Source organism: Aquarana catesbeiana, linkage group LG01, assembly GCF_042186555.1.
Source record: "Aquarana catesbeiana isolate 2022-GZ linkage group LG01, ASM4218655v1, whole genome shotgun sequence".
NCBI classification, from domain to species: Eukaryota; Metazoa; Chordata; class Amphibia; order Anura; family Ranidae; genus Aquarana; species Aquarana catesbeiana.
Window position 1 is genome coordinate 553,873,587 of NC_133324.1, and position 25,475 is coordinate 553,899,061.

Sequence of the window (25,475 nt, forward strand, 5' to 3'; positions counted from 1 at the left end):
GCATCTGGAATGCATCCGGAAATGCATGAAAAACGCACCAGAACAAGTCAAAAACACACATGCACTTGTAGCATTCGGAACGGATCTGGAGTGCATTTTTGTGGTGTGAACCAGCCCTTAAAGTAAACTTCTACTTTAGGAAACAGAGTCAGCAATAGCTGATGTTGCTTTACTGACCTACTGATCCTCTTGAACCCTAAGTCACTAAGAACAAAAAGTATGCAGAGAAGGACATTTAACTTTGTTAAAACATAAGCTTGTTCTGAGTCCGTGACAAAATACCAAGGCCTCAGGGTCAACATAAAAGGCAGGCAACTACCATATTTAAAACAAAATTAGTGCAGGAGCACAACCATTTATTAGCAATAAAAACTTCCCTGGTAATTATTATCACTATCGGTTTATCTTTCTCCCTCAATCTATCTGGGACTGTGTATAGTCTGCTTTAAATACGATTTCAAGATAATGAAATAGACTCCCATTAGGTCTACAACTATACTCACACAGTGGTCAGGTTTCTCATTCGGTCCATAAAGAATAGGGTTAGACTGTACCATGTCATCCACCACATTGCTCTTGGAAATCTCCTTGGAGCGAAATTGCTGAGGAGCAGAGAGATTCTTCCCATCATTATTACCTAGGTGATTATAGCTCACTATAGAAACGGTCTGGGAAAAAATGAATGAAAAGGGGAAATTCAATTACTGAGAAACAATGGTTATATCTTAATAAGCATTATTTTGCCAACTATTTTACGTTACCTAATTACATATATACATAATTTTAAAAAGTGTGAAATGCATTTCAATATTTTGCTTTTATAAAAATGTTTTATAAACCTATAATGTAAATTATCACATTAAACAAAGTCCTGAATTACTAAATCTACACAGAACAAGTCAATAGAAAATGAAAAAAAAAAAATGGTAATTCAGGGTACCTTTAAGCCAGCACCGACAAGAAAATCCACTAAGACAGACTTAATCTTGGTCTGTCCAGATTTAAAATCATCCCCGCCAATGAACACAGAATGTCTTGTTGCCAGCTCTATAGCTCCAGGAACAAAGGTATTCTGGGGGGACCCATTGATGTAAGCACAGCCCTCCAGGATGCTGGCCACTGCAAACATTGTGGATGGAGACACTTCAAGGCCCAGCTGTGTAGATAAATACACAAAAAAAAAAAAACATTTTTTACACATAATCGGAGGGAAACTAAATAAACCAATATACACAATTATGTACAGGCGTGCCCTTAAGTTTTTGGAATGACACAAGTATTACATTTTCACAGTCTGCTGCCTCAGTTTTTATGATGGCACTTTGCATAAACTCCAGAACGTTATGAAGAGTGATCAGATGAATTGAAATTAATTGCAAAGTCCCTCTTTGCCATGAAAATGAACTTGATCCCATAAAAACTTGTCCACTGCATAGGTGAAGAAGGCTTCAGGGCACTCAAGAAAGTCCAGCAAGCGCCAGGACCATCTCCTACAGTTGATTCAGCTGTGGGATCGGGACATCACCAGTGCAGAGCCTGCTCAGGAATGGCCGCAGGCAGGTGTGAGTGCATCTGCATTCACAGTGAGAAGACTTTTGGAGGATGGCCTGGTGCCAAGAAGGGCAGCAAAGAAGCAACTTCTCTCCATGAAAAACATCAGTGAAAGACTGATATTCTGTAAAAGGTACAGGGACTGGACTGCTGAGGACTGAGGTAAAGTCATTTTCTCTGATGAATCCCCTTTCCGATTGTTTGGGGCATCTGGAAGAAAACCTTGTCCGGAGAAGAAAAGGTGAGAACTACCATCAGTCCTATGTCATGCTGACAGTAAAGCATCCTGAGACCAATAAATGTGTGGGGTTGCTTCTCAGCCAAGGGAGTGGGCTCACTCACAATTTTGCCTAAGAACATAGTCACAAATAAAGAATGGTACAAAAACATCCTCTGAGAGCAACTTATACCAACCATTCAAGAACAGTTTGGTGACAAACCATGCCTTGTCCAGCATGATGGAGCACCTTGCCATAAAGCAAAAGTGATTGGCTTGGGAAAACCTCAAAACTTTGAGTCCATGACCAAAACTCTCCAGACCTTAATCCCATTGAGAACGTGGTCAATCCTCAAGGAGGCGGGTGAAAAAAAAGAAAAAAAAAAACAGAAAAATTGACAAATTCAAAACATTGATTATGCAAGAATGAGCTTTGCAGACTTTGTGAAAAATTAATATTTGTGTCACTTTTGGCCACAGTTGTACACATGCACATAAATATACAGCTGTGCTTATAAATTTGCATACTACTGGCAGAATTTGTAAGATGCAGTACAGTGCTATCCACTGCACCACTGGGTGTAGTGGATAGCACTTTCACCTAGCAGTAAGAAGGGTTGCTGTTTCGAATCCCAAACATGACACTACCTGCCTGGAGTTTGCATGTTCTCCCTGTGCCTGCGTGGGTTTCCTCTGGGTACTCCGGTTTGGTAGGTTAATTGGATCCTGTCCAAATTGTCCCTAGTATGTATGAATGTTAGTTAGGGACCTTAGAGTGTAAGCTCCTTGAGGGTAGGGACTGATGTGAATGTACAAGGTGTAAAGCGCTGCATAAATTGACAGCGCTATACAAGTACCTGAAATAATAAATTTAAGAAAACCTAATCAATCCATACACATTTTTTATTTTTACAGGGATTCAAATTAAACCATTCAGCGTCATAGTATAGCAGGATCATTAAACAAACCATAGAAATAAATGAAAATAGAAAAATGGTCATATTAGTAATTTGTATACCCTTAGCTCTTAAAATCATAGTGCCCCATTTATCAATGAAGGCTTGAAATCTTGTGAAATGAGGCCCTTTATTTTCTCATGTGGCAAAGATACCCATTCTGCTTGTCAGATAGCCTCCAGGTCCTATAGAAAAGCCTCCAGGTCTTTGGAAATCTAGCACAGCCTTTTTCAAACCAGGGTGTCCAGGCACCCAGGGGTGCCTTCAGGTTTCTTCAGGGATGACTTGGTAAAGTCTAAAAATTACTCCAAAATTTCTTGCAAGCCAGTGGGTTGATCTGCCTGACTTTTAGTTACACAAAGACACAGGTTTTAAGGGCGCAGCATTACAACCTTCCAGCCACTGGCATCCTAACAACCAATGATGTAATTGGTTGAAAAGGATGACGTCTAGCACCTGCAGAGTATCCTTGTCGTCCCTCCCTGTCAGCACTGGGGTCATGTTAGCCGAGTGAGGAAGAGAAACTGAGGGAGAACAGAAACATGGAATTAATAGGCCGTACCAGTGTGCAAAGGTATATTTGCTATGGAAGAATAAATCGCCTCCAACGTTGGGTGTCCTACGTGTGGATGTTGCTGCGTTATGTAAAACTATTAGTTTTGTTTTTAACATTTTAGAATGCGGTGCCTCAGGATTGTGCAGAATTTGTCTCGACTGAAAAAAGCTTGAGAAACACTGATCTAGCATGATAGAATCTTGTTGAGGATAGAGGATGAAAAAAGGGGAGGGTTATGCCTATATATCAAGAATAATGTACAAGTGAATGTGAGAGATGAGATGACATCACTAGGGGAGCTAGGGAGGAGGTGGAATCCTTATGGGTAGAGCTCCAAAAGGGATGAAGCCAAGGGGAAAATACTGGGAGTATGCTATAGGCCCCCTAACCTGAGGGAGGAAGGGGAAACAGATCTCCTATCACAATTTGGATTAGCAGCAAGGATGGGAAGTGTTATAATGGGGGATTTTAATTATCCAGACATAGACTGGGCGGAGGGAACCACGCATTCATCTAAGGCTTGCCGGTTCTTAAATATCTTGCAGGACAATTTTATGGGTCAGATGCTAGACGCACCAACTAGAAATAAAGCGTTACTGGATCTTCTGATTACCAACAATACAGACCTAATCACAGGTGTGGAAATACAGGGCAATTTAGGTAACAGCGATCACAGGTCAATTGGCTTCAGTATAACTCACACAAATAGGAAACATGAGGGGAATACAAAGACACTGAATTTCAAAAGAGCCAACTTCCCTAAACTACAAACCTTGCTAGAAGGCATAAATTGGGATAAAATCTTAGGAACAAAGAACACGGAAGAGAGATGGGTTTGCTTTAAGAGCATATTAAATAAGGGCATTAGCCAATGCATCCCATTGGGTGATAAACTTATAAGAGCGAACAAAAGTCCTGGATGGCTTAACTCCAATGTAAAAATGCATATAAAAGTAAAGAAGAAGGCCTTCAAAAAATACATGGTTGAGGGATCATCATCAGCATTCAGAATTTATAAAGAATGCAACAAGGGAGGAGGAGGAGGACGAGGACGAGGAGGAGGAGGGCAAAAAAAAAAAAAAATCCCAAGAAATTATTTAAGTATGTAAACAGTAAAAAAAGGGAGGGCAGACCATATTGGCCCCATAAAGAATGAGGAAGGACATCTGGTTACAAAGGATGGGGAGATGGCGAAGGTATTGAAATTTTTCTTCTCCTCAGCCTTCACAAGGGAATCGGGGGGGGGGGGCTTCAGTAACCAAAACTGCAGTGTTTATCCTCATGACACATCACAGGAAGCACCTCCATGGTTAACAGGGGCCAGAATTAAAATTAGGACTTGAGAAACTTAACATTAATAAATCACCAGGACCAGATGGCTTGCACCCGAGGGTACTTAGGGAACTCAGTCAAGTAATTGCTAGACCATTGTTCCTAATTTTTACTCACAGTCTGCTGACTGGAATGGTACCAGCTGATTGGAGAAAAGCCAATGTAGCACCAATATTTAAAAAGGGCCCAAAATACATCCCTGGGAATTACAGACCAGTTAGCCTAACATCAATAGTATGTAAACTCTTGAAGGGAATGATAAGGGACTATATACAAGATTTTAGTAATGAGAACGGAATCATTAGCAGTAATCAGCATGAATTCATGAAGAATCCTTCCTGCCAAACCAATTTATTAACCTTATATGAGGAGGTGAGTTACCATCTAGATAAAGGAAGGCTCGAAGACGTGGTGTATCTGGATTTTGCAAAAGCATTTGACACAGTTCCCCATAAAAGTTTACTGTACAAAATAAGGTCCATTGGCATGGACCATAGGGTGAGTACATGGATTGAAAACTGGCTACAAGGGTGAGTTCAGAGGGTGGTGATAAATGGGGAGTACTCTGAATGGTCAGGGTTGGGTAATGGGGTCCCCCAGGGTTCTGTGCTGGGACCAATCCTGTTTAATTTGTTCATAAATGACCTGGAGGATGGGGTAAACAGTTCAATCCCTGTATTTGCGGACGATACTAAGCTAAGCAGGGCAATAACTTCTCTGCAGGATGTGGAAACCTTGCAAAAAGATCTGAACAAATTAATGTGGTGGGTAATTACATGGCAAATGAGGTTCAATGTAGAAAAATGTAAAGTAATGCATTTGGGTGGCAAAAATATGAATGCAATCTATACACTGGGGGGAGAACCTCTGGGCGAATCTAGGATGGAAAAGGACCTGGGGTCCTAGTAGATGATAGGCTCAGTAATGGCATGCAATGTCAAGCTGCTGCTAACAAAGCAAAAAGAATATTGGCATGCATTAAAAAAGGGGATTAATTCCAGAGATAAAAACGATAATTCTCCTGCTCTACAAAATTCTGGTCCAGCTGCATCTAGAGTATGCTGTCCAGTTCTGGGCACCAGTCCTCAGGAAGGATGTACTGGAAATGGAGCGAGTACAAAGAAGGGCAACAAAGCTAATAAAGGGTCTGGAGGATATTAGTTATGAGGAAAGGTTGCGAGCACTGAATTTATTCTCTCTGGATAATTGACGCTTGAGAGGGGATATGATTTCAATATACAAAATACCATACTGGTGACCCCACAATAGGGATAAAACTTTTTTGCGGAAGGGAGTTTAACAAGACTCGTGGCCACTCATTAAAATTTAGAAGAAAAGAGGTTTAAAATTAAACTACCTAGAGAGTCCTTTACTATAAGAGCAGCATGGATGTGGAATTCCCTTCCACGGGCAGTGGTCTCAGCGGGGGGCATCAAGAATTTGAAGAAACTATTAGATAAGCACCTGAACGACCGCAACATACAGGGATATACTATGTAATACTGACATATAATCACACACACATAGGTTGGACTTGATGGACTTGTGTCTTTTTTTGACTTCACCTACTATGTAACTATATGCAAGGTCAAGAGATTACCTTTACGTTTAAGTCCAAGTGCACCTCCAGGCTGATTAACACAAAATTTACCTCCGAATGTTCCGATTTTTTATAGAATTATATACTGCCAACATTTTATAATATAGTACTGTTGGAAAGTTTTTAGGTGTGAAGAAATGCTGTAAAGTAAGAATGCTTTCAAAAATATATTATTATATATATATATATATATATATATATATATATATATATATATATATATATATATATATATATATATATATATATATATATATACATACACATATACACACACACACATATATACACACACACACACACATATATATATTTTATTAATTGATTATTTTTATCAACTTACAAAATGCAAACTGAGCGAACATCATCAATTCTTACACTTTGTACACAAAGTCACTTGCACAAAGTCAGGGATTTTGTAGGATTAGTCAGGTGTATGATTAAAAATTTTTAGCAAGCAGGTTCTCAGGTACTAATGATCATCAATTTCATATGTAGGTACAGTCACTAACTTAAACAGAACCAGCTGTGTAGGAGGCTTAAAATGGAGTGAGGAACAGCCAACTCTGCTACTAAAGTGAGGTTGTGGAAGACTGTTTCAGGTCGCAGGTCATACACCATGGCAAGACCGAGCACAGCAACAAGCACACAAGGCAGTTATACTGTATTAGAAAGGTCTTCCCCAGACAAAGATTTCAAAGCAGACTGGAGTTTCAAGATGTGCTATTCAAGCTCTTTTGAAGCACAAGGAAACGGGTACATTGAGGGAAACCATAGACGCAGTGGTCGGCCAAGGAAAGTTAATGCAGCAAATGAAAAGCACATTGCTTGCTTCCCTTCAATATCGGAAGATTATAGCAGTGCCATCAGCACATAACTGGCAGAAACCAGTAAGACCCAGGTACACCCATCTATTGTCCAGAGTAGTCTGGCTAAAAGTGGTCTACATGGAAGAATCATGGCCAAAAAGCCATACCTCCGTCATGGGAAAAAAGGCTAGGCGACTCGACATGCACAAAAACATAGGAACTGGGGTGCAGAAAAATTGCAGCAGGTGCTCTGGACTAATTAATCAAAATGTCAAATACTTGGCTGTAGCAGGAGGCAGGTTGTTCCCCGAAGGGCTGGAGAGCGATACAATAATGAGTGTCTGCAGGCAACAGTGAAGCATGGTGGAGGTTCCTTGCAAGTTTAGGGCTGTCTTTCTGCAAATGGAGTTGGAGATTTGGTCAGGATCAATGGTGTCGTCAATGCTGAGAAATACAGGCATATACTTTTCCATCATGCCATACCATCAGGGAGGCATTTGGTTGGCCCCATTTTTTTTCTGGAGCAGGACAATGACCCCAAACACAGAGCCAATGTCATTAAGAACTATCTTCAGTGTAAAGAAGAGCAAGGAGTCCTGAAAGTGATAGTTTGGCCCCCACAGAGCCCTGATCCCAACTTCGAGTATGTATGGAATTGGGGCAGCCTACAGAAGATCTGTGGTTAGTTCTCCAAGATGTTTGGAACAGCTTACCTGCCGAGTTCTTTAAAAAAAAAAAAAAAAAAAAAAAAACTGTGTGAAAGTGTACCTAGAAGAATCAAAGCCGTTTTGAAAGCAAAAAGGGTGGTCACACCAAATATTGATTTTATTTGGATTTCTCTTCTGTTCATTTACTTTCCAGTTTGTTGATAAAAATATATTAACACTTCTACATCTGAAACCATTCTTAAATTTAGAGCATTTTTTCACACCTGCCTAAAAAAAAACTTTTAATAGGTGTAGATAGAACATGTCAGCAGATCATACTTTTCGGTTTTATTATTTAACTCAATATCCTTGTGTAATGAAGCTAAAAATGTTGTGTTGGTAAACTGAGAAGTTCAGAGTCCTGTGATAGATGGCTGATAAAGCCTAATCACTGTAAGGGAAAGAACAAATAGATAAGTGACTGTATGGTGCCATCTCTGTGAGCCAACCCAGCGACTGAAAACCACAAAGGAGAGTGGGATGGGCTAAACTGCTCATATACGTTCCTTTTTACTACTCACTACATAAAGATCATATCTAGTCTGACAACTCAAGATGTGTGTTACCTAATACAGTTGACAAATTGCTTTTTAGCTTTGAATATTACACAACCAGTCTATACTACACAAATGCTGTATACCACTTGTAGCAACCCAAAGAGGTTATCAGCTTAAAGCGGAACTTTAGTCATTTTTTCATCTTTCCATCTAGTAAATCTTCTGCCCTTGTTTTAACTTTAGATAGTAAAACATTTTTTTCTGCCAGTAAATACCTTATACAGCCCACTTCCTATTTCTTGTCTGGTGAAAAGCCTAGGCTTGCAACATCATGCACAGCTTTCTTTCTCACTCTGGTGAGAGTTTGCCAGGAAGGGAGGGGGGGATGAGTCATAAGAGGGCCAATGAGAGCTGCAGAGCTGAAGGTGTGCCACTGTGTGTAAATCCAGGAAGTGAACAGGCAGCAGCTTCAGTTGCCCACAGTTAAAATGGATGCAGCCAGACTTGCAGTACCTCTTTAATAAGAAACTCCTCAGAATATACAGACTCCTCTATTATAATTGCCTTGCAGAGTCCACTGTAAACAACCCTAAATCATCATTACAGGTTCATGCACACTGCTGCTCCTAAACATCTCAACAAACATGCACATTTACTCATGTGTTATCCATTTTAGGATGCTGCAAGTACAGAAAAGTACCCGTTGATCTTCCAGAAGCCCAGTGTGCTCAGCCTCCTGTTTGATCTGTATCCATAGTGCCTTTTCTGGCTGAGCGGCATTGCCAGTCAAGCCCAATGAACTATAAAATTTTTGCCTTGACTCAAGATCCTGCCCACACACTGCTTGTAAAGAAATGGCTCTTGGGGGATGTAACTCTGGGGGCATACCTATGCCAATAGAAACTAAGCTCTTAGCAGCTGACTCATTAAAATCATTTTACAAGCCTAGTTATGATGTCACAAGGAGTAATAAAAGCTGTTTCTTGCTAACAGAAACCAGGTGAAAAGAAAATACTGCCAAGACATGCTCTAGAAGGGGAAATTAAGGTTTGGGGGGATAATTTGGGTAAGGCCTGAACATATGCTTCAACATTTTTAGAAGCACTGATGTACAGCCTTGTCTAAGCAGAGAAGGCATAAAAAAAAAAAAAAAAAAAAAAAAAAAAAGGGTTCTATATCAGCGTTTTTTTACTGCTAAAAGAAAGAAGAACAGACTTTTTTTTGTTAAGCCCAGTGTGCAGGGAGCCTTAGTTTACTCTAATCAGCACTAACTCCTTAACCTATATGACATCTTTAACATATATTTACATGTATCACATTGAAAAAAAAAAAAAAAGAAAAAAAAAAAAAAGAGCGCAAAATTGAAAAAACCTCAGTTTACCTCATTTGTAAATATCTTTGGAATGTTTAGGACCATTTTAAACAGAAAAAAATTAAGGAATAAATACGCACACTTTTTTTATGCAGTAACACAATTTTTAAACTAACACTGCTCAAAAAAGAAAAAGCACATTTTGTTTAATTTAGTTACATTTTATTGTCTAAGGATTGCGAAAAAAAATTGTTGCAAGACCAAATTCATGCTGCAAGAACAATATATGAATTATGTTGTTCTCTTAAGTAGTGACGAAGTTATCGCTGAAGAAACAGGTCCATATGTCCATATGAAATGTAAAAAATTGCTCCGGTCCATAAGAGGTGAACAGGTGTGAAAGGAGAAGTGGTAGCACAAAAGGCTACACATAACTCAAAAAGCAACACATTAAGGTGAACCCGAACTTGGCCTGACCTAACAGTACCAAAGTGCAGACACATTTTGGTGAAGTAGAAATTTTAAGGCTAGGCCCATATAGCTGCACGTACCTCAATAGCTTGTAATAAATGATCAGCAGTGTCGTTAATCCCTGGGATCACATCACAGAAGCGTTCAGTGTTTGCAGTCCACAGTACAATAACCTTGTCTACTCCGCTTAGTCTTTTGAAATCTTGAATATCCTCGCGAATTTTCTGAACCTACATAGAAGGAGGCGAAAAAAAAAAAAAAATATATTAACTTCTTATGCTGCAGAAGCAGAGCACTGGGCACAGAAAGGCAACTAATGAAATTGCATGGTTTTAGTGGAACCTTCACAAAAACTTGTTAAATCAAAATAACCATTTTTTACATTCATCCATTTTCTCATTGTGTGATAAAGCGAACTCTATATAGATTTGTAGATGATGGTTTCTCTACTTTTAGGGTTGAAAATGTTTTTATTAGGAACAACATTCAAAATATAGAAGAATGACATCAAATAGTTAAGTGAAGTAGCAAGTCCTGCTCAATGGCTGTCGCCAACAGATAGACTTGTGTCAGTAAACAATACCATATAAACATGGTGATGCAATAGATCTGGGGCACATAGAGGAGGGCAACCGCCGAAGTTGGTGTCAGATTCATCATAAAAACAGCATTATACACATGAAATAACTGCATCCAGAAGGGGCATATCCTCTCACATTTCCACCAGACATGTAAGTAAGTGCCTGAAGCTGTGCCACAGCGCCAGCATAAGGCAGGTGTAAATGGGAGGATTCTGTGTAACGTTGAAGGGTCCCTGTACCACCATGATAGGATCTTATAGTTCTTTTCTTGTGAGAAGCAGGAGATGGTAGATTTGTGAGTAAAATGAAATGAGGTCTGCCACTCTACCCTCAAGAATTCCTTTCCCAGATCTGCAGACAACATCCCGGTGTAGGGTGGAAGGTAATCATGCGTAAGGGCTTGAATTAAACAGTATAGGGATGAAAGTAGATGTCTAGGCATATCCCGGAGGGAACACAGTCTTTCCAATTCAGTGTGGTGAATTTGGGAAGAAAGAAGTGATTGTTTTGTGAATGAAGATAGGTGAAGGGTAGTAAGCCAATCGTGCGTACCCGCAGGGACAACTGAGGTTCCCACTTGAGGTCAAACACGGGTGCCTGAGGCCACTCTGAGCGTATGAATGATCCCAATGTAGGAACTCCTATACCCTGGGGAAAGGCAGGGTTGTAGAATAAAGGAGACAAAAGGGGAGGCATCTGAGGATAAGGCCGAACATAGTCCTCCTCTTCTATACCATAGCCTAAGAGCGGCGACTGTCAGTGGTGAGGAGAAGGTTAAGCGGGACAGATCACCATTATAACCCCAGAGAAGTGCACGTAGATCAACTGGGGGCTAAGTCCTGTTCAATCACACAGAAGTCTTAATGAAAGGACGTGGGAACCACTCTAAAGTGCGTGCCATAAGGGCAGCTTTGTAACAAAACGCTCAAAAAAAAAAAAAAAAAAAAATCGGGTAGTCCCGTACCCCCCTGGAGTTTTGGAAGTGTAAGCAGGTTATATTTGACTCTAGATAGGCCCCGGTTTGGTTTCTCTACTTTTAACCAGTAGGTAGTTTTAGTTGCTTTTCAAGGCCAAATCACTGCAATACAAAAAACAGGTGGGGGGGGGGGGGGGACACACACAACTTAAAACATGGGGATAGGGGTGTGGCTAGAATGTGAAGCCGGGAAGACGGGTCTCACAGAGGCTTCGACATCCTGTGAACTTATCCTCCTCATAGGGAGCTGCTTGCCATCACCCTGCTCAGCAAACCTCTCATCTCCTCCTGCAGCTGTTTCAGAAGAACCTGCAACAGCAGCCATACTTATGGCTATAGAGGAGAGTAGAGTAGAACCTCTCTCATGACTAGGATTGACACCCTGGCCCTCTCATGAAGATAAGATCCACGGTCGCCTGGGCAGTGCTGAGACCCGCATATCTGATGTGGAGGACACCACCTCAACCCATAAAAGATCCCTTGCAGACTTGCAGCGTCAAGGGAATCTCCTGATGGCGCAGTCTGATGATGTACAGAATAGGCTGCGCAGCAATAATGTGCGGGTAGTGGGGCTGCCAGGAGTGGAGGGGGATAATCCTGCCACATTTGCAGGATCCTTTTTCAAGCAAGTGCTGAGCCTGCAGAGGGTTTCACCTGCCTACCAAGTGGAAAGGGCACATAGGGTCCCTACTGGTGCTAGAATTCCAGGCGCCCCTCCTCGCTTTCCATGTTCATTTCCTCAACTTCCAAGACAGGAATCTCATCTTGTCTGAGGCGCGGAAGCAGCAAACCATCCGTTACGACAGCGCAGCTCTGCACTCCTTCCCGGATTTCTCACCGGAGTTACAGAAACGCAGGAGATCGTTTGTGGAGGTGCAAAAGAAGCTTCGGGAAAAGGGCCTTCAATATAGTATGATATATCCCAGCAAGATGAGAGTCCAACATAATGCGTGTACTCAATATTTTAAAACGCCTGTAGCGGCCATGGCTTGGCTAGAGTCCATTCTTGATTCTGGGCATGCTGGGATCCTAGGAACCATATGCCGGAGCAGTCTCTTTGGATTTGGTGATCTTTCATTCTGCTGAACTTTCCCTATTGAAATGTTACCTTACTCTTTGGACACCTGTACTGTATTTTTTGGTTGGTTGCCACGTACCGAGCAGTGCTCAGTTTTTCACAGTTTGGGGAAATAAAGCTTCACTGACACTGTTAACTGGTTATTGACTGTTCTGGTCAGGAAGCAGGGATGTTTTTTCTTCAGGGGAATGTAACTAAAAATGTTTGTTTTATTTTTATTTATTTTTTTTTTTAAGTGCAATTTTTTCCTAGGCCTCTTGGTGGGACTCAAGTCCATGTTTTCCTTGCCTGTGCTGCTACCACTGGGACACAAGACCCTTGTTGTACTCCATGCCTTTAACACTCTGAATTACCTCTGTATTACAAAATGGTAAATAACTTACGTATTATCTCCTAGAATGTTAGGGGTTTAAAACTCAAACAAAAATTTAATTCAACGTACCTTCCATTCCACCTATGCTGGGGGGGGGGGGGGGGGTCTCTATTCTCTTGCATAAAAGTCTGCACTGTACTGTTTGCCAAGTATTGTCTGATTCTGCTGGACAATATATGTGTCTGTGTTTCTAGAAACGGCCTCCTTTAAATTGGCATTAAATTAATGTGTATGTAACGCTTCAAAGGCGAATCAAAGATAATGCATATGTGAATATGGCAAATAAGATCTATAAAGTGCAAATGTGCAAAAATGATTACTGTGTGATACTGATTATGCATGTGACCAACACAATACAGAAAAAACACACATTGTATTATAAAGTGCAATTATAAAGTGCAATAGCATATAAAGTGCCAAAAAATAAATCATTCAGTTCATTAAATGTCCGAAGTTTAAAGAAAAGATCCCACGTGAGATATAGAGCCTGGAACAAATGCTTGACCCCGTGATACCCGTCACCAGCGCTTGTTGGATCAATGATCCCATAGAAGGATGTCCAGATGTCCTGAGCGTCTCCCATCAGAAGTCTCCACATACACCAGGCGATGGTCAGACCAAAACAGATATCTACAATATCAGGAGGTGCAAACATGCAAAGAAGCAAATACTCCAATAGTGCAGTATTGTCTCTTTAAGGTATATTTAATGGCAAAAATTGCTGCATACAGGTATTCTGACTCAAATGAGTCTCCAGCGCAAATTAACATAAAAAGGATTCCTTGCAAGTACAAAACCCAAAAACAAAAGTGTGTAGGCGATCACGCATACGCAGAGCATGTGAGCGGGGCGTCCCATTTTTGTGTTGGTCCCATGTATAATCAGTATCACACAGTAATCATTTTTTTCACATTTGCACTTTATAGATATTATATGCCATATTCATACATGCATTATCTTTGATTCGCCTTTGAAGCACTACACTTTATACTTTTAAATCTGATTTAGTGCCCAATATCTCAGTTATGGTGCTCAGCTGCTGTTTTGTTTGATTTTTTACTGAGCGTGGATATTAATTTACACTCAATGTGTATGTACCACCTCCCCTTTTGCCTCTAAAAATTCTTATTATGGGAGATTTTACCGGACTATTCGCTAGATACGTCCAACCCTTCCAGGGTACAAAATGTCAATCTTGCAGTCTGGGCGGAGGCAGCTGGGCTTAGTGAATTATGGCGGTGGAAACATCCGGGTATAAGGCAATATTCTTCTTTGTCACATGTATTTCATACCTCTTCTAGACTAGATATGGCATTTGCGAACTCAGACCTACCTTGGATATCTGAAGCCACGTATCTAGCTGGGGGTATTTCAGACCACACTCCTTTACATATTACCTTGAACCTGGGGGGGGGGGCGCGCGTGTTCTTGGCGCTTGCATCCTGGCTGGATGGTGGAGCCCACGGTGGAACAAGTGTAACGGCACACTTTGCCACCTTCTGGCAGGCTTATGTGGACTCTCCACCCCCCAGATGGTGTGGGACTCGCTTAGAACTTCCTAACATTATATATTGTTTTTTTTCTAAGCACCCTAGAGAATAAAATGGCGGTTATTGCAATACTTTTTTTCACACCGTATTTGCGCAGCGGTCTTACAAGCACGCTTTTTTTTGGAAAAAATTCACTTTTTGGAATAAAAATATAAGACAACAGTAAAGTTAGCCCAATTTTTTTTATATTGTGAAAGATAATGTTACGCCAAGTAAATTGATACCCAACATGTCACACTTCAAAATTGCGTCCGCTCGTGGAATGGCGTCAAACTTTTTACCATCAAAAATCTCCATAGGCGACGTTTAAAAAAAATTCTACAGATTGCATGTTTTGCGTTACAGAGGAGGTCTAGGGCTAGAATTATTGCTCTTGCTCTAACAATCACAGCGATACCTCACATGTGTGGTTTGACCACCGTTTTCATATGCGCTACTCACGTATGCGTTCGCTTCTGTGCGCAAACTCGTCGGGACGGGGCGGGGCGTTTAGAAAAAAATTCTTTTTTTTTTTCTTATTTATTTTACATGATTTACTTTTACTGTTTAAAACAAAAAAAAAAAAAATTGTGTCACTTTTATTCCTATTACAAGGAATGTAAACCTTGTAAAAGAAAAAAGCATGACAGGTCCTCTTAAATATAAAATCTGGGGTGAAAAAGACCTCAGATCTCATATTTACACTAAAATTCAATAAAAAAAAACAAAAAAAAAAAAAAAACAAACACACACAAAAACATTTTAAAAAATGACATTGAAAAAAAAATGTGCCTTTAAGACGTATGGGCAGAAGTGACATTGCTTCCGCCCTGCAGTGTCATGGAGCCAGGTGGGCGCCATCTTCCCCTCACTCGTCTCCATGCACAGCTAGGGAAAGGACACGATCGCCTCCTCCGCCGCTGCCGCCGGCTCCGGTAAGCGTCGGAGGGCACCGGATCGCGGCAGGAGGGGGCCCTCTTCCGCCACCGATAAAAGTGATCTAGTGGCGAATCCGCCACAGAGACCACTTTTATCTTGTAGCCGACCACCGGCCGAAAACGGGGATACCGGGGTTATGGCAACTAGCTGCTGCCATAACAACGATATCCGCTGCCAAAATTAGGACGTATATGTACATGCGGCGGTCGGCAAATGGTGGTGATCATCAGGGCTGAATATATTTCGGCCATAAAAGAATATGTCAAAAGAGTGACAGTCACAGGTTGCAGGATGTGGAGATTGCCTGTGCCACAAAACATGCGGTTGCTCCTACCCCTGAAACCTTGCAGTCACTTAAACAGGCAAGACGGGATTTAAATCTCCATTATTATAACCAATGCACGGCTCGTAAACAGGCTGAAAACCTATTTGATGCTGGCGATAAAAATGGCAAACTGCGTGCTATTCTGACTGCTGACACCTACTTGCCAACTGTGGTGCCCTGTGTACAGGGAGTGGATGGGATCCTTAGATCCTCAGGAGAGGAAGTACAGTACTTTAGGCCTTTGTTGATTTCTATAGATCACTTTACTCACCCATACCGCCATATGATAACAATGCATTGATTGTTTTTTTTGTTTTTTTTTTGGGGGGGGGGGGGGGGGGCTGAATCTGCCTACCTTGCCTGAGGAGGCTAGGCTATTAGATGCACCATTCACTGGGGAGGAGGTTTCCCTTGCTATTGGCTCCTTTCCAAATGGCAAGTCCCCTGGCCCAGATGGGCTCCCTGTGGAGTGGTAACAGTGTTATGCTGAGCAACACTCACATTTGCTTAATTTGTAGAATGAATGTCTCAGTACAGGTTCCTTTGCCCTTCACTTTTATGAGGTTAATGTAGTGCTGCTGGCTTAACCGGACAAGGATCCTCTACTCTTTGCTTCATATAGACCCATTGCTTACTGAATATGGACTTAAAAAATTCTTACTAAAATGTTAGCCTCCAGACTTACTAAAGTACTCCACTATTTAGTCTCCCCTGATCATGCCTCAAAAAGGCCACTGATATTAACCTTCGAAGAGTATTTACTCATGTTGAATTACGCCCAGAGGAACGAGTGCTGGTTTTCTTAGATCTGGAAAAAGCGTTCAATTCAGTTGATTGGCAGTATATGCAGGCAACACATGGGTTTTGGTGAGTTATTTTTGCAATGGGTCAGGTTATTGTATGATCATCTGACAGCCGCCATTAAAACGGTAGGTTATCAGAGTCCTTACCGGTTGGCCGTGGGACCAGGCAGGGCTGCCCATCATCACCTGGGCTATTTGCCCTTTATGATGGAGCCGATTGTTGTAGCCTTATGTGCCCCCTCCTTAGTGAAGGGTATACAAGTGGACAACTTAGTAGAAAAGAAGGCTCTATACGCCGATGTGGTATTTTTAGATGACCCCGCCACGTCTCTGCCTCAAGTCTCGTCCATTATGGATCACATTGCCACCTTTTCTGGGCTGCATGTCAATTGGCACAAAGGTAGAATTCTTTCTCTGGGTAAAGATGTCTGCCACTCGGCAATTGTTTCCGCACCTCCACAGAGGGTGTCCAAGGTTAAATATTTGGGGCCATTACCAACTCAGTCTCAAACTTTTTCGGGTTGAATGTAACACCCATTATATCTGTTTTTAAGCAAAAAACTGGTGCCTGGCGGAATCTCCCTCTCTCGTTAATAGGAAGGGTGAACCTACTAAAAATTAAGCTTATACCATTATTTCTGTGCACATTGCGGAATTCACCTGTATGGGTTTCTAAAGCTATCTTTAAGTCAATACATGGTTTATATCAGAATTTCTATGGCAAGGTGTGGTGGCTAGACTCAAACTTCGGGTGTTACAACAACCTTGGAAATATTTTACAAATATTTACTGGCAGGACAGTTGGTGATGGTAAATAGGTGGCTCACTGGTCCATATGACACTGCAGTTGCCCTTGAGGCAGCACTAGTGGGTTCCTATGAAGCATTGGCACATTTGGTATTTAGAGGGTCCAGGTCGCCCTATGTCTTAACCACTTCTATGAGGTCAGTACTATGTGCTTGGGTGGTTGCTCATGGTGAGGAATTTGGGGGGTCCCTTCCCACTGTTCCAACATGCTCCTTTGTGAAGAAATACCAAACTGCCTCATTTTTTTGGTTTCTAAGATCCAGTAGTCTGGGCAAAATTTGGGTTAAGGAGATTAGTGATGTCACCACGGATGGGCAGCTGAATAGATGTGTATCAAATGCAATTTAAACATGTTAGATCTTCATTCTCCGTGTCTGCCCTAGAATCCATGTTAGGAAAGGATGACCTTCAAAAGCCTCTACCTACCATTTATAAGTTCCTTTTCCCTGAGACTGATCAGCTCATGAGTGTGTGTAGGTCTAAGTGGGTGTCGATAGTCCCCGATTTGGACGCATAAGATTGGGAAGATGTCTGGGATGCACCCTTTACCAGACCAATTTCAGCCTGTGACCAACTGATTCACTACAAAATTCTACACCGTATTTACAGTATATGACTCCAGTGAAGATAGCTAGAATTTTTGGCCCAGTCACCCCTTCTTGCTGGCATTGTTCTGCAAGTGGGGCTGACTTTATGCATATCTTCTGGGATTGCCAGGGATTGGATGATTTGGCCCCTACAACAGCTATACAAACCTTACTCACTTTATTATTCTTTCATGCTAGGAAACGCCTAGCCCTGTCCTGGAAGAGTTCTACTCCTCCATCTGTAGAGTCCTGGAAGGTTTCGGTGAACAAAGCCTTACCCTTTTATAAAGCCACATATTTGAATAAGGAGGCGCTACTTAAATTTGATAAGACCTGGGGGGGGGGGGATGGCTTCACCTCTAACTGTAACAGACATACCCCGGCCTTACTCAAGGTTATCTTTCTTGCTACATGAGTTTTTTGCATATGTAACCCTGTGCATCTGATGGGGAAGGTGAAAGGTGAATGGATTTTTCTGCAATAATAATGCTGGCCTTCATGGCTTACACCTTCTGGAGAGTGTGGGTGGTTTCTACATATAGCTCGTTTTATCTTGGTTGGTTGTGTGTGGGGGGAGGGTTGTGTTTCTTCTAAGGAAGCGATATGGGTCGAGTTGGCTAGCTTCACAGGCAATGTACATGTTTATGCATTGCACTTCTTTTTGTGTAATAATTGTTTTACCGTATTGTGGTGGGCGGTCTTTAATGTTCCTGTTTTATTGTATACTATACTTAATAACTGAAAATAAAAATACATTTTCCCCCCCAAAAAATCATGTGAATAAATGTATACGTTAATGAATGATATAGGATACATCCTATTTTAAAGAACTATTTTTTTTTTAGCCTTTGTTGTCAAGATCACACTAAAAACCATTCACAATTTTCATTAAAGCCTCTTGCACACTGCAGCTTGAAAAAGCTCAGAACATTTTTTTTTTTTTTACTGAGCTAAAATACAGCCCATTAATTGTAATGTACCTATGCACACAGGCACATAAACAAGCGTTGCGTTCTTCAGAAAAAAAAAAAAAAAAAATCAGCTTTTTTGGTCAGTAATTTACTAAGCCTCATGTGCGTAAATGCGCGCAAAGGTCCATTAACATATGGTGCATAAGATCCTGAGAACAAGTTTTCGCACATATGCGCAAATGCATATATGCGAAAATTTGCATAAATACACCCAAATACATACAAAAGAAAAAAAAACACGTCAGAAAAAGTAGATCCTCAAACAGGAGTATCATATGCAAGAGGCCTTAAACGGAAGATTCAAAGTTTTACATATACAGCAATTTGTAGGATCACGTTTTCCTTAGTACAACGATCATGTGTGCATGAACTACCTGTTCTGCTTTAGTGCCATGGAGTATATGGTCAGCCCTGTCCTCTTGATTGGCTGCAATGAATTCGGGTATGTAGATTGAAGGTCTGGGCTTCAACTTTTCCATGAAGGGCTTAAGTTGCTCTTGCAGCTGCCAATCTAGAACTTCTGCTCGTTTCATGGCATCAGCCAGATTCATAGATGATATGTCCCAACCTAAGAAAATGACATCAATTTTACTCAAAATCACAGCATGACCCTCCAAGTCATTATTTGCATCCCACATATAAATTAAAGCACTTCTCAACTGGTCAACGAGGTGCTGAATGAAGTATGGTAGGGGTAAGGAGTGTACCAGAGTTCTGACTTAAAGAATATGCTATGCCAACGTTTCATATTCCTGGACTTAAGACTCCTGTAGATTGCACACAGGGGGACTTGAGATACAAGCACTTTGTAGCATCTGCTACCACACATTATGCTGGACAACACTTTCAGTACTGGGTTTACTATCAATGCACCAAATTACAGAATTTCACAGTATGTTTGGAATTAATTCTTATGAAGTGAACCTGTTGCTTTGCACATTCAGCAACAGGTTCCCTTTACTATCTCCCTTCCCAGTTCAACATATGTTTGGTCTTCAGGAAGGAAGCCCTGTGCGCGATTGAGGAATAAGGAGAAGAAGTCCTTTGTAAGATCTAAGGTACAACTTGCCACACTTACACACAACTCTGTGGCATTGCGGAGTGCCTAAGCAACCATCTAATCGCCATATGTGGTCACATAGAAGAAAGTGGAGCCAGGTGTATGCTCCCATTATCCAAAATACCTAGTATTTCTCTTAGTTTCCAGTGGCTGAATGGAGCAGTGAGAAGCAGTAAGGAAGTAAAGAGAAGGTATGTGCAAGCTAGGGTGGACAACCGGTAAGTAGGTCTGCTGCTTTCTCATATATACTAAAGAAATCATGTTCAAAAATGATCAAAGTTCTATGGACACAGGCACACCCCTCACCCCTACATCATATGCTTTGACGACTAATAAAGACCTCTGAGGTATATTCATATTTTACATAGTCTAATGGTAGAGATGTTAATACAAAATGTATTGAAAATTAAGCATCAGTTTTTATAGTTGGAAGGATTGCTAATATGCAATTGAACCGATTTTCATAACCAGATACTCAGAATTAGCATTTTCTGCTCTTCCTGTCTTAGGATCATTAAAGTCAGTGGAAGTTCTGTTGTGTATGTGTTTGCACCCACTGCTGCATCATCATGACTGAGCGATGAAGCCAGGAGAAAAGCTATTGATTTATGCAATAAAACATTTATTTTAGTTCAAGACGGTTTTTCTAATTTTCAACGCAAAATAGTGCCTAGCAGAACTCTCACACAATGCAAAAAGAACAAAAAACAAAAAAAAAAAAAAAAAAAACCACACACACACACACACACACCCCACGCAGAACCTATGGTAGCCTTTATTGCCAAGGTGAAGAGGTACATGGTATTTGGCTACCTGCAGGTGTTTTTAGTGGCACACTGCCAGTCTGTCACGTCAAAAACCTTCAGTAAGATAGGATAATAAGCAGGAAGCAAAGCCATACAAAGCATCACAAATAAAAAGGCACAGATTAATGTAGCTCTGTAATAAATAACTCATCAGTAAATGTATATACACCTATGCCAAGACTATGGACATTAAAGTATAATATCAATATCAGCAAGTACAGACAATAACTGTTGATGCTGCCAGAAATGCAGCATTTTTGTCAAAACCTGTGAGCTGAATTGAAAGTGTTCCCTTATTTCTGTAAACTACTACTCTCTCCCCATCCCACATGTAATAGGGGTCAAACAAGGCAGATGCTGTAAAAATAAAACATGCCTGACTTCTCTAGCTCATGTAATGTGATACAATGCATTCTAAAAATCCCAACAAAGACTCAAGTCTTCTTTCGGTCAGTTTGGGCTTCAAGCTTTGTGTACATTAGAAAGCCACAAGGCAGCAAAGTTTGTTTCCATAGAAAAAAAAAAAAAAAGTAAAAGTACTTCTTATTCTTGCTCAAAGTATGTAAATACTTTAGTGTGCATAACCTGGACACAGGCTCACTTTGAGTGTTGCTTTGACATTACAGCAAAGCCATCACAAAATGTAAAACCCAAATCCCACACTATGCTAGGCAACCACCCCACTACTCCGATTTCCAATACTTCGTGTTATCTGCTTAAAGTGAATGTGGAAGTAGCAACTCACAGTAGCTATTAGTTAAAAATTAATTATGCTACTCCCTTTTTTCATTTTAACCACACATGCATTCATAATTAAAGCTCACCATCAAAGACAATATCATTAGGGTGGACCATGGGAAGGAGATCACGAAAAGGTATAAAGATTTCACCATCAGGTCCACGGCCCAGACAAACGGTTGATGACTGAAACAAGGACCCATAATAGTTTGCAACCTGGAACAATAAAAGCCACATACAATAAGTTAACATTATCTACAGGAAGGGACTGCTACACACTCAATAACCCTGTATAAACCAAGATAATCTTATCTCTGCTAAAACTTAATCAGGAGTAAAATGTAAAGGAGGTCAGAAAGGACAGTCATAGTTAGCCCTAGATTACACAACAAAGTCAACCTGTCACAAATGGGCTTATGTAAGAATTCTAGTCAGCAAGAATGAGTCCTTACATTTAAAGAGCACCTGTCAATTCAGATCCATCATGGCAGCGCCTGTTAGCGGGCATTCATTCACCTGCTGTCGCCATGTCCCTCACCTTGTTGTGTCACTGACGCATCACCAGTCGTCCCATTAAAGTGAATGGGCCTGGGGACATGGCCAAGAGCAGCACGTGAGTGGACCTGTCTTACAGAGCTCCCTGCAGTAATCCTGTAATTGATCCTTCCCCCCGGCTGATATACTGTCTTATCCCAGCACCGGACCTGCTTTATCCTCACTGGATGGCACCAGTCTCCTTACCGGATCCGAAAACCGGCATGCTGACCCGCAAACAACTGAAAGGGGACGAGATGCAGCTCGACTTCCAAAATGGTGCAGTAGAAGCCCAGCACACACAAGGGGACAAAAGAAAGACACTGGTAAGCCTGCACAAAAGCCTCCCAAAACCCCGGGGAAAGATGTCCCAAAAGACATGGCGTACTATACTCAGAAGCCGAATGGCTTAACAGAGCGATCCTCCGATGAAGAACTAGACGCCACCCCTGCTATTTTTCATGACACCCAGGCAGGAGAGGTGTCCACACAGGGATCCCAGCATGCCGCAGATCAGCCCTTCTCTGATACAGCAGAGGAGGAGGAGGAAGATGAAGAACAGCCGACTCTGACTGAGATTCTCAGTACAGTGCACAAGTGCAGGGCGTCTGTGCAGACTTTGCATGAGCACTTTGGAGGTCTGAAGGAGGTGGGATTGATCCACCATGATTTGCAAAAAATAAGAGAATGCACTACAGCAGTGGAGGGCTGTGTCAGTGAGGTAGAAGATAAAATGGCTCCGCTTGCTAGGGAAGTAAAGGCCACTGCCAGAATTACCAGGGCCACTGAATTTAGAAATGAAGACATTGAAAACCATCTCGGATGGAACAACATCCGTATAGTGGGGCTCCTGGAAAAGACGGAGGGCAGGGCCCCCCCGGGTTCCTGGAGCACTGGCTAGTGGAGATTTTTGGTAAAGAGGCGTATACTCCTTTCTACTCAGTTGCACAGGGTTCCACCCAGACTCCTTCCACCGGGTCACCCTCCCCGCACACTCCTGCATAAACTGCTCAATTTTAAAGATAAAGAGATTATCCTTCGCCTGGTCAGGGAACACCGCAATATAAAATTCAATGGCGTCAAGATCTCTTTTTACCCCGACTTCTCGGCGGAGGTACAGCGCCACCGAGCTAAAATTTGTGGAAGTCAAGAAAAGGCTCCAGCAACTCCAGGCCAATTATGCCATGCTATACCCCGCTAGACCCCGTGTGCTGGCCAGAGGCCAGGAAGATTTTTTTTAATCACCCACAGAGGCCTCCAACTGGATGGATGCCAACGAACATGCGCTTCGCCACGCCAGAAGACCTGCAGATGAGGCGGATTGATCACCAAGCCCAAGTGTAGTTCCTACCTTCTCTACATCCACAGGGAACGTGTAATAGGAACAAGAGGCTGGGAGACAGAGGCATCCTTACGGAATCGAGAGCAAGTAATCTTTATGTGATTAAAAAACCTTTGGATTACAATTTCACTGTTATGTTGCGGGAACTTACCTGCTTGTTTTTGTAGGTACCAGGATGGGTTACCTCCTTCAACCTCACGTTGTTACCATTATATTTTTTTTCCTTGCTTGGCCCGATTTTTTGGTTTGCCATGTTTCACCAACAGAGTGCTGCTACACCATCTCCATTCATACCTTCAGGAGCGCATCTACCAACCTGGAGATTACCCCTCTGACTTTGGCGAAGACTTCACCAAGACTATTACCTTACTAAGTTTGTTTAAGGTTTTCATTTTCAGTTACTTAGGTTCCAATGAGCTATGCACTACATCATGTTTCCGCAGATATGACGCCTGGTTGGCCTTGGCGCCCCTAATGCTACTATGGGCGTTGCACTGTACTAAACACTCTGACCTCTTGTGCATGGGTGAAATCTTCCACCCTCTGTATTCCAAGTTAACATCCCATTGGACCCTAAGCCGTGTATATTGATGACCTTCCAATAGAGGACAATCCCAAGCAGGCAATTGCACAGGCTCTCTTTCAGGCCCGTAAACTCATTCTTAGGGGATGGAAGGCGACGGAACCTTCCACTCTAAAAGAATGAATAACCCAGATGGGAGCCACCCTATGACTGGAAAAATGTATTTTTCAACACTGGGGCCGACCTGGAAAATTTGACAGGTTGTGGTCCTCCTGGTTGAACACCACAGGCCTAACTCAAGTAGACTTGATTCTGGACAGGCTACTGTTATAATAATTGGAACCTGTTGAGTTGATGTATTTCCTAAGTTTTATTTCAATAAAATCCTTTTTTGAGAGAAAAAAAAAAAAAAGTGAATGAGACTGTCCGTGAGTCAACAGAAGGTTAGAGAAGGAGCCATTGCAGGAGAGAGATGACAGCTGTTCTTTAAAAATGATGATTTAAGTCAAGTTGATTTAAATCAAGCCTTTTTACTAGCGATTTAAAATCGACTTGATTTAAATCAAATCCACCCTGTTTAGAAGTTTCAACATGTGCAGGTTTTGGCGCGAGCCGTCGCAGCTGTACGCCGGCTCTTTAAGACGCTGTAGCGGGCCGCAGAGTGTCCCTGGAGCCGATGCATATGCCCGGCAGGCTCGATGACCACCGGGCACACGCGATCGCTAGTGACAGAGCGAGAACCAGGATCAGGGTGTGTATACACACACAATCCTGGTTCTGTCAGGGGAGAGGAGACAGATCTTGTGTTCCTACTAAGTAGGAACAAGATCTCTCTCCTCCTCTAGTCAGCCACATTCCCCCCACAGTAAGAAACACACATAGGGAACACAGTTAACCCCTTGATCATCCCCTAGTATTAACCCCTTCCCTCCCAGTGACATTCATACAGTAATCAGTGGCTATTTTTAGCTCTGATCGCTGTATAAATGTCACTGGTCCCAAAAGTGTCAAAAAGTTTCCGATGTGTCCGTCGCAATGTTGAAGTCCCGATAAAAAATGAAAAATCGCAGATCACCATTACTAAAAAAAAAAAAAAAAAAAAATAATCTATCTCCTATTATGTAGACGCTATAACTTTTGCGCAAACCAATCAATATACGCTTATTGAGATTTTTACCAAAAATATGTAGAAGAATACATATCGGCCTACACTGATGAAGAAATTAGTTTTTTTTAAATGTTTTTGTGGATGTCTATTATAGCAAAAAGAACAAAATATTGTGTTTTTTTCTCTCAAAATTGTCGCTATTTTTTTGTTTATAACGCAAAAAATAAAAACCGCAGGGGTGATCATATAGCACCAAAAGAAAGCTCTATTTGTGGGGAAAAAAAGGACATAAATTTTGTTTGGGTACAATATTCCATGACCGCGCAATTATCAGTTAAAGCGACGCAGTGCCATATCGCAAAAAATGGCCTGGTCAGGCAGGGGGCA

At 41.6% G+C, this 25,475-nt stretch overlaps 1 protein-coding gene across 1 annotated transcript in view; it reads right to left on the reverse strand.

The window, feature by feature from the left end:
• Positions 1-25,475, reverse strand: part of ISYNA1 (inositol-3-phosphate synthase 1) — a 55,025-nt gene that overhangs the window by 18,110 nt on the left and 11,440 nt on the right. The window contains exons 4-8 of the mRNA XM_073595945.1: positions 21,668-21,797; positions 19,352-19,545; positions 10,089-10,238; positions 941-1,156; positions 504-668 (exon numbers count right to left, since the gene is read on the reverse strand). Coding sequence (XP_073452046.1) covers positions 504-668; positions 941-1,156; positions 10,089-10,238; positions 19,352-19,545; positions 21,668-21,797 — 855 coding nt within the window. The remainder of the gene's footprint in view (positions 1-503; positions 669-940; positions 1,157-10,088; positions 10,239-19,351; positions 19,546-21,667; positions 21,798-25,475) is intronic.